General features: G+C 36.1%; 1 protein-coding gene across 1 annotated transcript in view; it reads right to left on the bottom strand.

Moving 5' to 3' along the window:
• The window catches only part of LOC149236085 (alcohol dehydrogenase class-3), a 52343-nt gene that overhangs the window by 23514 nt on the left and 14165 nt on the right, over positions 1-14664 (bottom strand). The window contains exons 2-4 of the mRNA XM_089372310.1: positions 3423-3559; positions 1457-1503; positions 1034-1359 (exon numbers count right to left, since the gene is read on the bottom strand). Coding sequence (XP_089228436.1) covers positions 1034-1359; positions 1457-1503; positions 3423-3559 — 510 coding nt within the window. The remainder of the gene's footprint in view (positions 1-1033; positions 1360-1456; positions 1504-3422; positions 3560-14664) is intronic.

Genomic DNA, 14664 nt, shown 5'->3' with positions numbered 1-14664 from the left:
TGGTCAACATATTATTGACAAATCGAATCGAACATCTTCTTTTTAACATAATATGGCCATATTGAATTGGAGTTGAATTTTCCTACTGAAATAGCCAATACATCCGTACTCATTAACTATGCATTTTATATATTCCTTAGATTGACAAGCTAGTTTTGAGATCCCTGATTTTACAGCTGTCTTGTTCCAGAACCTGTACAGTAACACAGTACACCATACATTGCCTTATTATGCATGCAGTTCAACAAGCTGCTGGGAGGTTCACCACTTTAGATGGTTTAATATGGCCGATTCATTTTTATAAGTCTTAACAAATGTGTGAATGAGTAGACAGACTCAACTTCCACAGCTGTGTTCAGAATCACTGGTATCAAGAACTGAGTTCACTTCACTTACAACTCTTCTGTTTCCTTCATTCCTATTCTTTTAAACCAAAGGATGTACAACTTGTTTTTATTTTGCTGAATATTGGATGTCTATCCTTCTGTTGCGAATAACTTACTGAAATTTTTTAATTTAAATTTTCATATTTTATTTTTTTTAGTAAACCAGTTCACCAGAAGGTTGTAGTCCAGTTCCAGTTCACTCCCAATCTGACCCTCGGCCAGTTTCAGTCCTGGTTTTTCAAACTTTAATCTGGATATTATAATATATGGCACTGGAAAGCACCAATTTCTAAAATCAGTATCTCAAGATGAGAATTATGCGCCTAGTCTGTGGAGATCTTGGATATTTGCAAACTGTTCTAATTATATATTTTCCTTCGCAAAGCATCACGTTTACAGGTCTTGATTATATCACTTTGCAAATTAACTTCCTATCAGCCACAGTTAACAAAAGTATGAAGCCTAGCTGCAAATAACTTTATTATAACTGCTAAACTACAGCCAAACCTTAACTTCAATTCCCCCCTTGTACGGCACAATAGAAACACTCTCATCGAGTCTATAATTTGATGGTGAAAATTTGGCTCATATGTACGCACAACTTGTTAAAAGAATGCAGCCAAATATTAAGAGGAATAGAAACTTACCCGTAGGAACACCACAGCCTAGTAGGCATATCTTGTCCAATGGAGCTTGTTCATTCACCTTGGCAACACTGACATCATGTACCACAGTGTATTGACTAAATGTCGAAGTTCCCATGAAATGATAGATTGGTTTCCCTTTTATCGAAAACCGGCTCTTCATGTCACTTAGCATAAGACCAACTCCAGTAGCAGATCGAACCTTGCCACAAAGATTTGTTTTTCCAGACTTACAGAACTTGCATTCTCTGCATTCTGCCTGGTAACAGGGTATTACATGATCCCCAGGTTGAACCTCAGTAACACCCTCACCAACACTTTCAACTATCCTGCGAAGTGGATGTGTCTTAGGCATTTTACTCTTGATAATAAGAATAAAGGAAAGAGAAGCCTTAATATAGATTTTAAAATATAAAACTTGCTTACCCAGCAGCTTCGTGTCCAAGAATGCATGGAAAAAGACCCTCTGGATCCTGTAATCAAAACAGAAAACTTTATGGAGATGCTTGTGCAAGTTCCAATTAACTTAAAAAATCAGTCCTTGATTTTGTTAAGACTTGTAGAACAAATTTAAATACTTACGTTTTAAAATTAACAATGAAGGCCCAAAATCACCTATGGTGTGCTAAAATCATAGCTAAAAGGCAAATTTGATTCTTGATGTTTTAAGATTAAGAATGAAATCCATTATTACCTATGGTGCACTAAATCATGGTTATAAGGTATGTGAACTATTGGAGCTATCAAGGACCAAAATGATACAAGAAGCTATGATTAGGAATCAATACAAAACCAGTGTTTTGGAAAGAAATCCAACTCAACTCGCCTGATTTGACTGTCAGCCACACCGACTTGGCCTATTGCTCAGTTCGGAAGGCTGGTTGGTTCCAAGCCAGCCCTACTCAGCCAAGTAGGCATTGGACACCACTATGACACACTCAAGATGCAAAATTCAAGTCTTTTTTATTAAAAAACAAAAAATCCTAATTCCAAAACCCTACCAATGCTATACCAACCCGGCCCTACTTAGCCAAGTAGGCATTGGACACTATCATGGCACAACTCAAGATGCAAAACTCAAGTTTTTTTATAAAAAAACAAAAAACCTAACTCCTAAACCTACCAAAATGCTATAAAGAGACCCCCTTGCCTCACACCTCTCATGGACCAAAAGCAGCCCAAAAAAAATTCAGGGGCTCCAGCCCTCAACACACTCAGGGCATATACTAACAAAGCGTGGAAATAACCATGCAAAGAATATAATACATTCCCCTAACATAAAGGCCATATAGAGCCTCATTGATTATGTAATTTACAGTGTCATTTGATATATTCACCCTTAGATGGTATAAACATGAATAGACTCGCATAATCACTGTTTTTAGATGTCTATGGTCAGAATTTTCACAATGTGCATTCAGATTTTCCAGTATTCATCATTGTTTGTCGACGTTCCGAAACCTATTGAGGGTCCAACATCAGGACTTGCATATCGTGTCTCTCATGATTTGGAATCATAGTTTATAATCTTTATAATATATTTTTTAATTAAATTTTAAATATTTTATGTATTTTTAGTAAACCACGACATTGATATCAGATCAGTGCAAGTCAATCCAAGCGCAAGTTTTAGAACATTGTACAAAAAATTGTGGGAAAATACAATAACAAATGCATTTATAAATTCTTATGGAGAGTTAATATTTATACCAATTGTTTGATTCCAGACTTCTATACATGATCAACCTACAGGAAAATACAAGAACAGATGCATTTATAAATTCTTATGCAGAGTTAAGACTTATAACAATTGTTTGATTCCAGATTTCTATACATGATCAACTTCTATTTACAAGCTTCAGTTCCTCAACCTCTGGAAAAATATTATTTTCAGAAGATTTAAACCCACAGAAACTTTGGATGCACAGTGGTTACTATATATCCAAGAATTTGAAAACTGCCATGTAGCTGTGCTCTAACCTGACTATGGTATGCCAAAAGACTCTTTGGAGTGAGCAATTGCTGAATTTTATGGTAACAAGAATTTTTGTGCATTTAGAAATAATTTATAAAACATAATTGGATATCCTTTGAAAGGGTTGTTTCTAGTGTTGCTTCTTGCCCACAAATATAATGCTAATGTAATAGATTAAATTTCCACTTAGCTTTAACTTAAAAGTTAACAAGAATGTTTGTGTGCGCATTTAGAATAATTTATGATTTGATATCCTCTGAAAGAGTTGTTCCTGGTGCTGTTGCTCGTACACAAAAAATATTCCAATTGCAATAAATTAAATTTTCTACAGGTTTGAGACTCCAACTCTATGCACCTGAAATCCAAACTTTACAAATGTGAGTCTAAACATTTAAGAGGTTCAAGAAGGTAACTTGCCTTTCCGCTCCAAGTATAAGCATCTGTGTGGCATAGAGCCACATACAATATCTTTATGCGGACCTCCCCAGCCTGAGGTGGTGCAACTTGGACATCTTCAATTGCTAGGGGCTTATTTGGTTCCCAAGCAACAGCAGCTTCACAGTGCAACATAAAAAATGAACGATAGAAGGAAAACAAAGTAATTACAGGAACAAATATCAAATATCAAATCATACCGACAAATCCAAAATGCATAAAAAACGGTGACAGGTGTGATGACAAGAATCAAATAAGATCTGACAATAAAGAAAATGCCATTAAGATTTAGAAAAGAAACTGTGTAAAAATTAAGCAAATGATTCAAATGGATAACTAAAACAGATTTCAGGAAAAATAATAAACTGCCAGAAGCTTGAGGATTTAGATATCTGATTGTATTATATCAAGTTCCATGAAATTTTCATAGATAAATCCAGCTAAAAAATCCTTTAAAGATGGCCACAAATAAAATTCACATGCAGGTTTGAACCTTGAACAATAAGCTTCCTTCAGTGCTATTAGTGATTTCCAAAGGGATGTTGATAATAGTCGAATCAATCTTGGATGGAGAGGAGGAAGACGGAGCTAGAGCAGGAATCATGCAGGTTTAGAGTTATGCAGAATATTACCCCAGAAGTTGAGCAGATGGATGACTCAGTAGGCCCAACTGAGGGTCACTCTATCCTTTCCAATTGGGTTGACCTGGTTTCGAAACATGATTTGAGTAGCATTCTAGGGAAGGAAAGGGGGGACACCTTGGATAACCTCATGGTGCAAGTCAGAAACTACAGTTTGCAATAGCAAGGACCAGTATGAAAGCAGATGGGACAGCACTGACAAAAGTATTGTATATTCTTTAAAATCTTGATATAGAGAAGTGGGTGATATCTTGTCAATGTAGTTGTGCCTCTCGCCCCCAACCCTTCCTTTTGAAAATGTTAGCATGTTTGGAAGGTTTTGGTTTAGCATTAGTACATTTATTTAACCCTAGGTTCATTCCATGAAGTGGGAACCCATCAACTTAGGGTTAATAATTTCTCTTTGGTGTGATGATAAGATTTACAAGTGTTTTGCCATGGTTTTCCGAAGGTTTAATTATGATGATGGTGGTGGAGTGCCCTAGGAGATTGGATGGCATATTACTTCTGGTTTGCACATTTGAATGTATGACTTTATTCTCCTTGAGGGTGCCTAGCATATGTGTCCTTCACATGGTTCCAGTGTGGTTTCTGATGTATTTAATATGATCGGAGCCCTTATAAAGTGAGTGTCCTAGGAGAAATTGGTGTTTTGCACACATGTACCACTTTCTCATGTCATGTTTAACATCCTCAATGGAGCGCTAGCCTTGTACACATATGCTAAGGATGATTTGGGGGAAGTTTCACATTGTTTTGACCAAATGGAGGCCTAGTATTGGAGTCCCCTAGCTAAATTGACTCATTTGACACTTGGAAAAGGGTTATTTTGGGGTAAACCATGATTCTCCTTTAAGCACCCTATTTCCTAGGAGGCTAGGCATGCATGCACTATAAAATTATTTTATGGCTTGAAAAAGTGGGCACACTTCTCTAGAGTGTGCATCCTTCTATAGGGTGTGATGATTTGGCATATGAAGGAATATTACATGATTTATTGATGACAAGTGTAACTACCCTTGCACACTTCCCTAAGGCACCCTCCTATAGTGCTCATAGTTTTGTCAAAACAAGACATGGTTTTGGAAACCAGCTCATGGTTTGACTATGATTATTCGTGGCTCCAACAAACCTAGCATACTTCACTAGGGCACACTCTTCTTTGGGATTACTTTATTATTTGTTGAAGTTACAAAAACCTTAGCTCATATCTCTAGAGTTTAGGGTGCACTCCTTATGTTTGTTATTTTGCTTGGTCAAAGAGATTAGCATGGCACAAATTCTTATCCACAATAGAACCAAAATATTTCACTCAAGCAAGTAAGGATCCTCCCTAGATAAAAGAAATGGAAGAAGAGATGTATCAATTGGAAAGAATGGAACATGGGAGCTAGTGCATTGTCCAAAGGATAAGAATGTCATAGGTACCAAGTGGGTGTATAAGAATAAAATGAATGAAGATGGCACTAATCTGAGTCTCACACTTTAGTTTATAATTTCTCAAAGGTCTCTTCCTTCACAGATGGCCTCACAGGTCATAAGTCACAAGAAAGTGTTGGAAGGTCAAATTTGCATGAAGAAAGTCAAGTCTGAGTATTAAAAGGTCAAATCTGCAAGAAGAAAGTCAGATTTGAGTGTTGGAAGATCAAATCTACAAGAAGGAAGTCAAATTCGTGATCTAAAGAAGCACATCTAGCAAACCGAGAAGTTGTAGTCGTGGTTGTAGAAGGACCGGTTGCCAAGGAAAACAACAATCCAAGGACCTTGAACTAAAGGCACTAGCTCAAGGTATGCATTTGATGTTTTTTGGGCAGATTGTAGATTTGATGGAATAGATCTCAAGCTCTAAGTTTGGTATGCCATGTATACTAGTTGTATCAGAGATCTAAGGGGCCATGATACCTAGTATGAGATCCCTAATGATTCTTTTATTGATGGACTAATAAAGGTCGATATTTGGGCCATATCAATCTATGTACTTAATTGATTTCATTGTTGTTACATTTTTGTTGTGCAATGTGTTGTTAATGTTTTGTATATTCAGAGTATCTATGCTCTAGTTTAGACATAGACCAAATCTAGGGTACAAGGAAAATTCAGCATGGTATCAGAGCTACTTTGAAGAGCACATGGATCAAAGTGTGCATAGGGTAGCAAAGTGAGCTAGTGAAGGTTATGTAGGCTTAGAGGGAGTCTAGCTTCAAAGGGAGATTGCAAAGGAATTTCAGTCGCTCAGTGAAAGCTTGAATCTTCAAGTTAAAGAGAGAGGAGTTTTCAACCCATGCAAGGAAAATCACAAACCACGCGAGCGCCGAGAACACTCATGGTGGTTCAAGGAAAAGTCATGTTGCATGCGAGGACAGTCATGCACCGTGCAAGATAACGCTTGGCCAAGTACAAAAGAAGATGTGGCATGTGTGAGGACAGTCATGGGTACACAAGGAAAGTCATGGAGCTGGAGATTTCAAAGTGTGAAGGAAATACCTTCCTCACTAAGAGGGAGTGTTGGAATTTGGATAACTCGAAAGGTATTTCCGAGAGAAGGAAACCCACCAAAAGTGAGTTGGTTGGGCAAGTTACCCAAGTGGTTGGGGTTTTGACCCAAAGTTGTGGGTTTGGACCCAAATCAATTAATTGTTTATTATAATTTATGGTTAAAGGGTTGAGTGGGAAAAACCTTAAAGGACCAAGGGTTCCCCAAATAACCTAAAGGAAAACTATAAATATGAGGCTAAACAAAAGGCCTATACACACAAGTGGAGAAGAAAGAACCTAGCTACAAATCTGCCTTAGAGGAGTTGCAATAGCAAGGAGGCTGAGTTTCTCCATTTGGCCAACTAAAGGAGCTGCTACCAAAAGGGAGGAGGCTGAGTAGCAGGATCTAGCCACTGTACTTGAAGGTCAGATCTACAAGAAGAAAGTCAGATTTTAGTGTTGGAAGGTCAAATCTCCAAGAAGAAAATCATATTTGAGTGTTGGAAGGGAATATTAGCGAGAAGAAAGTCAGATCTAAGTGCTAGAAGGTCAGATCTACAAGAAGAAAGACGGATATGTGATCTGAAGAAGCAGATCTAGCAACTCGAGAAGTTGTAGCGTGGTTGCAGAAGGACTAGTTGCTAAGGCTAGCAACAATCCAAGGACCTTGAGTTGAAGGCACTAGCTTAGGTATGCATTTGAAAAAAAAATTGGGCAAATTGTAGATCTGATGAAATAGATCTCAAGCCCTAAGTTTTGTATATACATATACTAGTTGTATCAAAGATCTAAAGGGCCATGATCCCTAGTACAAGAGCCCTGATGATTCTTTTATTAATGGACTAATAAAGGCCAAGATTTGGGCCATATAAGTATGTGTACTTAATTGATTTCGTTGTTGTTAAATTCTCATTGTGCAAAGTGTTGTGTTGACCACTACATGTCATGACCCATAGCAGTACACCCCCTTTCGCAAAAGGGAGAGCATCTGATCGATGTGTCTATGTCGTCCAGCTATCATCATCAACCTAACTTCCAAGGTGTTATGTAAACCCAGTGTGCATGTGTATAATGTAAGTAATCTTAGCAAAGTCATGTCATGTATGTAACGACCTGGGTAACCTACCTTTCTAGTGACAATCTCCATTCTAGGAGGTTTTTCATCTCACTGATTCATTTTCGGATGATCGACAGAGTTTTTCCCTCCAGTCTTACCCCAAAGCTGAAATGGATTTTGTCGCTAGGATCTTAAGCAAGTCTCAGTGTTCTAGATCGAGTCTATGTAAAAGCAATTTGGGAATAATCCTAGCTATTTGGTTAGATTATTTTATTACAAATTGTTTGGTCTATTGGATTATACTTGTGTCGAAGAAATGGGTAGTCTGTGAGGGTCTGTTACAAATGGGTTTTCCCCCTTGCGATGTAAAAAATATGTAAATCATGATGTAAAATGTCTAGTGCATAGTCCCTCATAATTAGAAAGCCATGGCTAAACATTTGAGGGTTGGAAAAATAATTTATCCCCTCATAAGTTAATTAATTAAATTTTCTCGCCCAAAATTAATTAAAATCCTAAGCCAGAAATTTAATTAATTTTAAGTCCTATGTAAATTTAAATTCTTCAAAGGCAAAAATTCGTCGATACTAAAAAAAAAAAATTTAAGAAATCCCAAGACTAAGGTAAATTAATTATTTTGATAAATTTTAAATCTTTGATCCCTAGGGATTAAGTCAAAGTCAATTTTTTTTGGAGAAATTAACTCAAAAATTCTATTTTTGAGTTAATTAAAATGCATTTAAATGAGAAATTCGATTTTTCTGAAAAATAAATTATTTCGACTGATGAGATTAAAGGAAATTTTGATCTTCATCAACAGTCGAGATTACTTTGATAAGGATCACTCGAACTAGCCGTTGGAAAATTTATCTTTAAATAGGAGGTCATTGTCAGTCGATCTATCTGATCTATCCAATCTTTAAGCAAGAAGCTCTTGTGTAATCTTTTTCTAGATAATAAAGAAAGACTTTGGGTTAAATTTTGTTGGTGTTACTCTTCTTGGAAATGTTGTAAGCTAAGTCACCGGTTTCGGCGAATTTAATCCTAGGGATTCAAAATCCACTGAACCTCAAGCAAAATCGAATTTGTTCGAATGTGTTCGCGGAATAAAATGTCGAACACGAACCCGAACGCTGAACCCGAACTTGATCGCCGAAAAAAAAATAATATATATATATATAAACAAAAATCGCCTTGAAATTCGTTTTAATTAGATTTTATTCGGTTTAAAATTTTGAATTTTATGCAGGCCCAGTTAAGTAACTTAGGGTTTCGTTGGCCATCATTTAAAAATTAAAAAATAAAAATAAAATAAAAAATCACCCAATTTATGTATGTCACGGGCAGCAATGTGCTTTTTGTGTTCATTCACAAATCACATACACAACAGTGAGCACAGCAAGTTGCAGCATACCGGCTGACGACAACACTGCCACTACAGAATACAGTCTACGCAGCATCGTGCACGTTATGCCTACATCGTCTCCAGACTCCAATCTCCTGCGGCGTCCCGTCTCCCAACTCTGGTCTCCACTGTCCAGTCACCGACGTCGACTCCACTATCCAAACTCTCGCCCAACCGGTCGATCATCGCTCTAGACTCACACTGCGTGCAACGTGACTGCATAGTCACTCTCTTGCTCGGTTGAAGGTTCTCAGCGTCACAAGCTCAGCAAGCCGCACTGTCCAGACTCCAAGTAAGTCAAAAATTAAAATGCACATTTTTTTATCACTTAAAACTTAATAAGTTAATATACACAATTTAGTAGTTTTTTTTAATATAGTGTCTAGACTCTCAGGCTTCAGCCTGAGTGATCTAGATTGTTTAAATTTATTTTATAAATTATAGTTTCATTCTGCAAATTAAAAACAAACAAACAAATATTTTAGGGTTCAAGCCTTCATCTCAGTCTTCAACAATCAAAACCTTCAAATTTCAATGGCACCCCCAAAATCTTCAAGCCTTCACCTCAGTCTTCAACAATCAAAACCTTCAAATTTCAATGGCACCCCCAAAATCAACTATTGTAGCATGGAATTTTGTCAAAAAAGAGGGGGAAAATCTTTTGTCAGCTATGTGGACATCAATTCACTGGCTCTTTAACTAGAGCAGTGGATCACCTTCTCAGTATTAGCAATGGAAGTGGAGGTGGTGTTGAAGGCTGCACTAAGATCTCTGATGAACAAAAAACCGTAGTGGAGAAAGACTATTTTGCTTCAAAGATGGAAAAGGAGAAAAGGGAAAATAAGAGGCAGTGAATTGAGAGGGAGATTGCCATGTCTTCCTCCAACACCATTAATTCAATCTCAACCATTGGTGGATCAAGTTCTACTCAAGTAAAAACAGGTGGAACCAAAACATTAAATCAATTCTGGAAACCTGTGGAGAGACAAGAAGTTGATGATGTTGTTGCAGAATTCTTTTATGCATGTGCAATTCCTTTTAATGTGGTGAGTCGTCCATATTTTAAAAATGTAATTAGACAAGAAGTCGATGATGTTGTTGCAGAATTCTTTTATGCATGTGCAATTCCCTTTAATGTGGCGAGGAGTCCATATTTTAAAAATGTAATTAAAAAGGCCATTGATTTTGGGAAGGGCTATGTTCCTCCCAGATCTGAAGCTTTAAGGACCACTTTGCTAAAGAAAACAAGAGACAGAGTGACAAAAAAGTTGGTTCAGATTAAAGAGTCTTGGAAGCATACAGAATGCACGATTTTGAGTGATGGTTGGTCAAATTTGTGTCATCGCCCATTGATCAATGTGCTTGTTTATAGTCCTCAAGGGGTACTTTTCTTGAAGGCAGTTAATGCAATGAATTGAGTTAAGACATCAAAATTTATTTTTGGAATTTTGGATGAAACAATTCAAGAGGTTGGGGAGAAAAATGTGGTCCATATTATTACAGATAATGCATCAAATTGTGTTGGTGCAGGGAAGATGATTATGGAAAAGTATAATCACATTTCTTGGACCCCTTGTGCAACTCACTGCTTAGATTTAATGTTGCATGATTTAGCCAAATTTCCTTGGGTCAATGAGACAATCCGAAGAAACAAAACAATTGCAAACTTCATCATCAACCATCGTCTCACTTTGAGCATATATAAGAAGAATGCATCAAAAGAGTTGTTGAGGCCTTGTGATACAAGGTTTACCACTTTTTATATTACTCTTAAAAGAGTTGTTGAGGAAAAAGCAAGCCTAAGAGTTGTTTTCTGCAATATTGAGTGGGAGAGATCTCCCCTTTCAAAAGAAACTAAGGGGAAAAATGTTGAACAAATAGTGCTCAATAATGGCTTTTGGGAAAATGCAAACAAGGTTTTAAAAATATGTGGCCCAATTGTTAATGCGCTCCACATGGTTGATGGTGACAAACCTTGTATGGGTTTTGTTTATGAAAGCATTGATCGTTGCAAAGAGGCCATTGCAAGTGCTTTTAATAATGTGGAAGTTGATTACCAGGAGATATGGGATTTAATTGATCAAAGATGGAAGATGATGCATAGTCCATTACATGCAGCAGCATGCTATTTGGACCCTAGATTGTTTGGGTTATCAAGACATAGAGATGAAGAAGTCATGAATGGACTTATCTAGGCTATTGAGAAGCTAAATCCAGATCCAGTAATTGCAGGTTTGGTCACATGTCAGTTAAGGGCATACAAGTTAGAAGAAGGGTTATTTGGAACACAATCAGCAAAGTATGATAGGAGCATAAGTGATCCAACGGTATGGTGGGAATTTTATGGTTCAAGGGCACCAGAATTGTAAAATTTTGCAATTCATATCTTAAGTCAGGGATCAAGTGCATCAGCATGTGAAAGGAATTGGAGTTCCTTTGACCACATTCATTCCAAGAAAATAAATAGATTGTTATCTGGAAGATTAGAAGATCTTGTTTATGTTCATAATAACTTGCAGTTGGCTTTGAAAATGTGGCTAAAGAGTCATCCAATTCCTCTACTCCATGGATCGATCCTATTCCAAATAGATCAAGGGATCAAGTTGATTTTTACATTGATCATGACATTGACAGGGAAATGAGTGATGAATCTGATGTTGAAGCATCTAGCGGATTCACAGCTCCTACTACTCTTGATGATATACAACTTTTTGATATAACAAGTGGGCCACAGGAACATCGAGAATAAAACTTGTGTTCCTATTTTAGACTTCTAGTTTACTTTTTGCATCAACAATTTTCTAAACTACCAAGCTACTTTAAATTTTCGAGTTTATATATTTTGAATACTCATTTATCGAATTTTTTTCAATATATGAAATCTGACATGGCCCATAGTTTTGTTGAATTTGATATGGGTGCCAATGTCTATGATGAATTTCTCACCTTGTTTACTATGTATTGAAGTTGGTTCTTTATTGACACTCGCTTTCATGGTTTATAAAATTATGTAGAAATGATTTAAATGTTTGAGCAATAATCCTATGTGTTTGCAATGTGCATTATGGACTTTGAAATTTGACTTTAAATTGATTTATATATATATATATATATATATATATATATATATATTTTCAAATTTCTATATGTCAAACTTTATCAACAAAATTTTAGGTGCCGAACTTTATTCGAATTTCAAGGTCGCCGAACTCAAACACGAACACAAACGTGGTGACTTTTTTTTTCCACCGGAAAAATCGTAATCTTTCATTATATGGTGAAAAATTACATATAGTATATGCTGATGAGCATATGCGATTTGTGCCAGTATACAAACGTGGTGACTTAGTATGTAAGATGTTTTATTTCATGCATATTTTTTTCTAAAGCCATCAATGATAGCTTTTGAAGAGTGATTTGAGTACAGGTATCTTGCTCAATTGCTAGGATTTGAATAATAATTTAAATTTTGAACATAATAACAGGGATCTCTATTTGTCTAAGTTCTATTATTACTTTCTCGCTCTATTTTTAATGGCTAGATCGAGTTTTGCAGCGAAATCTTCAATTAGATCATCAAGCGTTAGGGGAAGTTTTCAGTTGGACAAGCCAACTCCGATCTATGTTTTCTGAAGAGCCCAACTAAATAAACTCTGGAGATATAATAAGAATTTTTTTTTGTGATGCATGAGGGTTTCGAGCTGGCACTTCCTTTTAAAATTTAACAAACAAAAAATGTGCAGCACAATGATAGATCTAGCTTATTAGAGCCTTCGGTTTGTAATTATTGTAATTATCTAACTGGGTTTTTGGGGTTTTTAATTTCATCATTATATATATCGTTTGGGTATTTTCTTTTTGTCGTACAGTTGTAGATCTAAAGGAGAATTTTTATTTGAAGCTAGATCTAGGCCCTGGAGGGTAAGATCTAGCCTCAATATCATATTGCAAGAGCATTATTCAAATTTTACTTCTTTTTTAACAGTTTGAGGATTTTAAAATTTTAGATCTAGGGATTTCATGAGTTTTTCTTGAAAGCAAATTTGAAGCAAAAGTACAGTGGTTTAACATAAATTTCTGGAAATTGTTTAAGGGTTTCCTGGGCCACCATATTTTTCAATCTGTTGCCTTATTGAGACCTCTTCTCTACTGTGTTTTTACTTTCCTCTCAATGCAAATTTCGAAATTTTCGTTGCCGAAACCCTCTTGTCACTGCAAATCCCTCCTCTATTCCATCGTTACCCTTCAAACCCGGTTTTCTTCGAACTCGTTTTTCCGTTGCCTGCAGCTGCTCCTTGTCGACCACCTTTGTCTGCGGCTTCTCTCATTAAATCCACAGCTTCTTCCATTTCTCCCGCCTGCCATACACTCGCTCACTGCCTTTCAAATCTTCTTCACTTGCGTTCCCGCATCCGTCACTGTCTCCTTTCCCTCGATTCTCCATCTCCCTTTGTTGCTCGCCCTCCAACGGCTCCATATCTCCTTCCTCTAAAGCCATCGCTCCTCCCTTCCTGCAAACATGCATCCATCATAGCTCCCTCGACCTGCATTTCTCCCCATCGTCGCTCGAACTCCTCTCCATCCTTTGTCGTCGTCGACCGGCAAAGCAAACATTTGATTTCCTCTGTTCTTTTTTTTAACTTTATCCTTTGTCTTAAATTTAGTTTAGGGTTTCATTTCTAATAATTCGATTTTTTCTTTTAGATTTGCTTTCATTTTTTTTTTACTTTTTTTAAATATTAACTCAAAAAAAATTGATTTTAACTTTTTTTACTCTGATTTTCTTTTTTATTTTGAATTTCATTTTGTTTTACTTTTCCTTTTTTATTTTGAATTCTTTTTGTGACATTTGGATTTTGCTTGAGATATAATAAAAACTAAAAAAAAAAAAATCATTTTTATGTGACTTTTTTATGTGACTTTGAAATCAAAAGAATTTGCACTTTCACATTTAAAAAATTTAATTTTTTTATGTGGCCTATGGCCCATTAAAATTTTGATTTATTAACCCTTTTGTCACATTGAAAATTTAATTTCTTCATTTACTACATTAAATTTGCTTCATAAGCTTAGCACATTAAAAATTGCCTAAGGAATAATTAAATTGTTAATCTAAAGTTCCTTCTTGGTGTCCTTTTTGTGTTAAAGGTAAAATTTAAAGGAAAATTGTGTGGTATTGATATTTTCATTTCTCTATAGTCAAACACGCTTAATAATCTTTTAAATCGCCTCTAAAGATTGACTATAGAAGAACGATAATTTTTCTGAGTCATTAAAGAAAAATCATTTAAATTCTAGGATTTTGAATTGCTTAGCATTTGAATTTCATGGTTCTTCATGGTATTTGGATCTTTAGGAATTTAATTGCTATATTATTTTGTATGTTAAGATCGTTGTTTCTTTTGAATAGCTTGATTGTGCTTCTTCAAGTAGGTTCGTGGTTAATTGAACATCTAAGGCACTGGTCTAAAAATCATTTCTATCTTGTGGTTGTGTCTTATTCATCTCAATTAATCAGAACTCGTCTCATTTTCATTAAGTTATTCAGACTTAAGTCTCTTAGAGCGTGTGTTCCACAAGTTTCCTTCATTCATTTACCCCTACGGACTACCCCTCTTGACTCGTCTAGGAGAGAGTCTAAACGGA

This window comes from Pinus tabuliformis, chromosome 8 (genome assembly GCF_031772625.1).
Source record: "Pinus tabuliformis cultivar Carrire ecotype Pingquan chromosome 8, CPIR1, whole genome shotgun sequence".
NCBI classification, from domain to species: Eukaryota; Viridiplantae; Streptophyta; class Pinopsida; order Pinales; family Pinaceae; genus Pinus; species Pinus tabuliformis.
The sequence above is the reverse complement of the archived record's forward strand: the minus strand, read 5'-3'. Positions and strand labels throughout refer to the sequence as shown.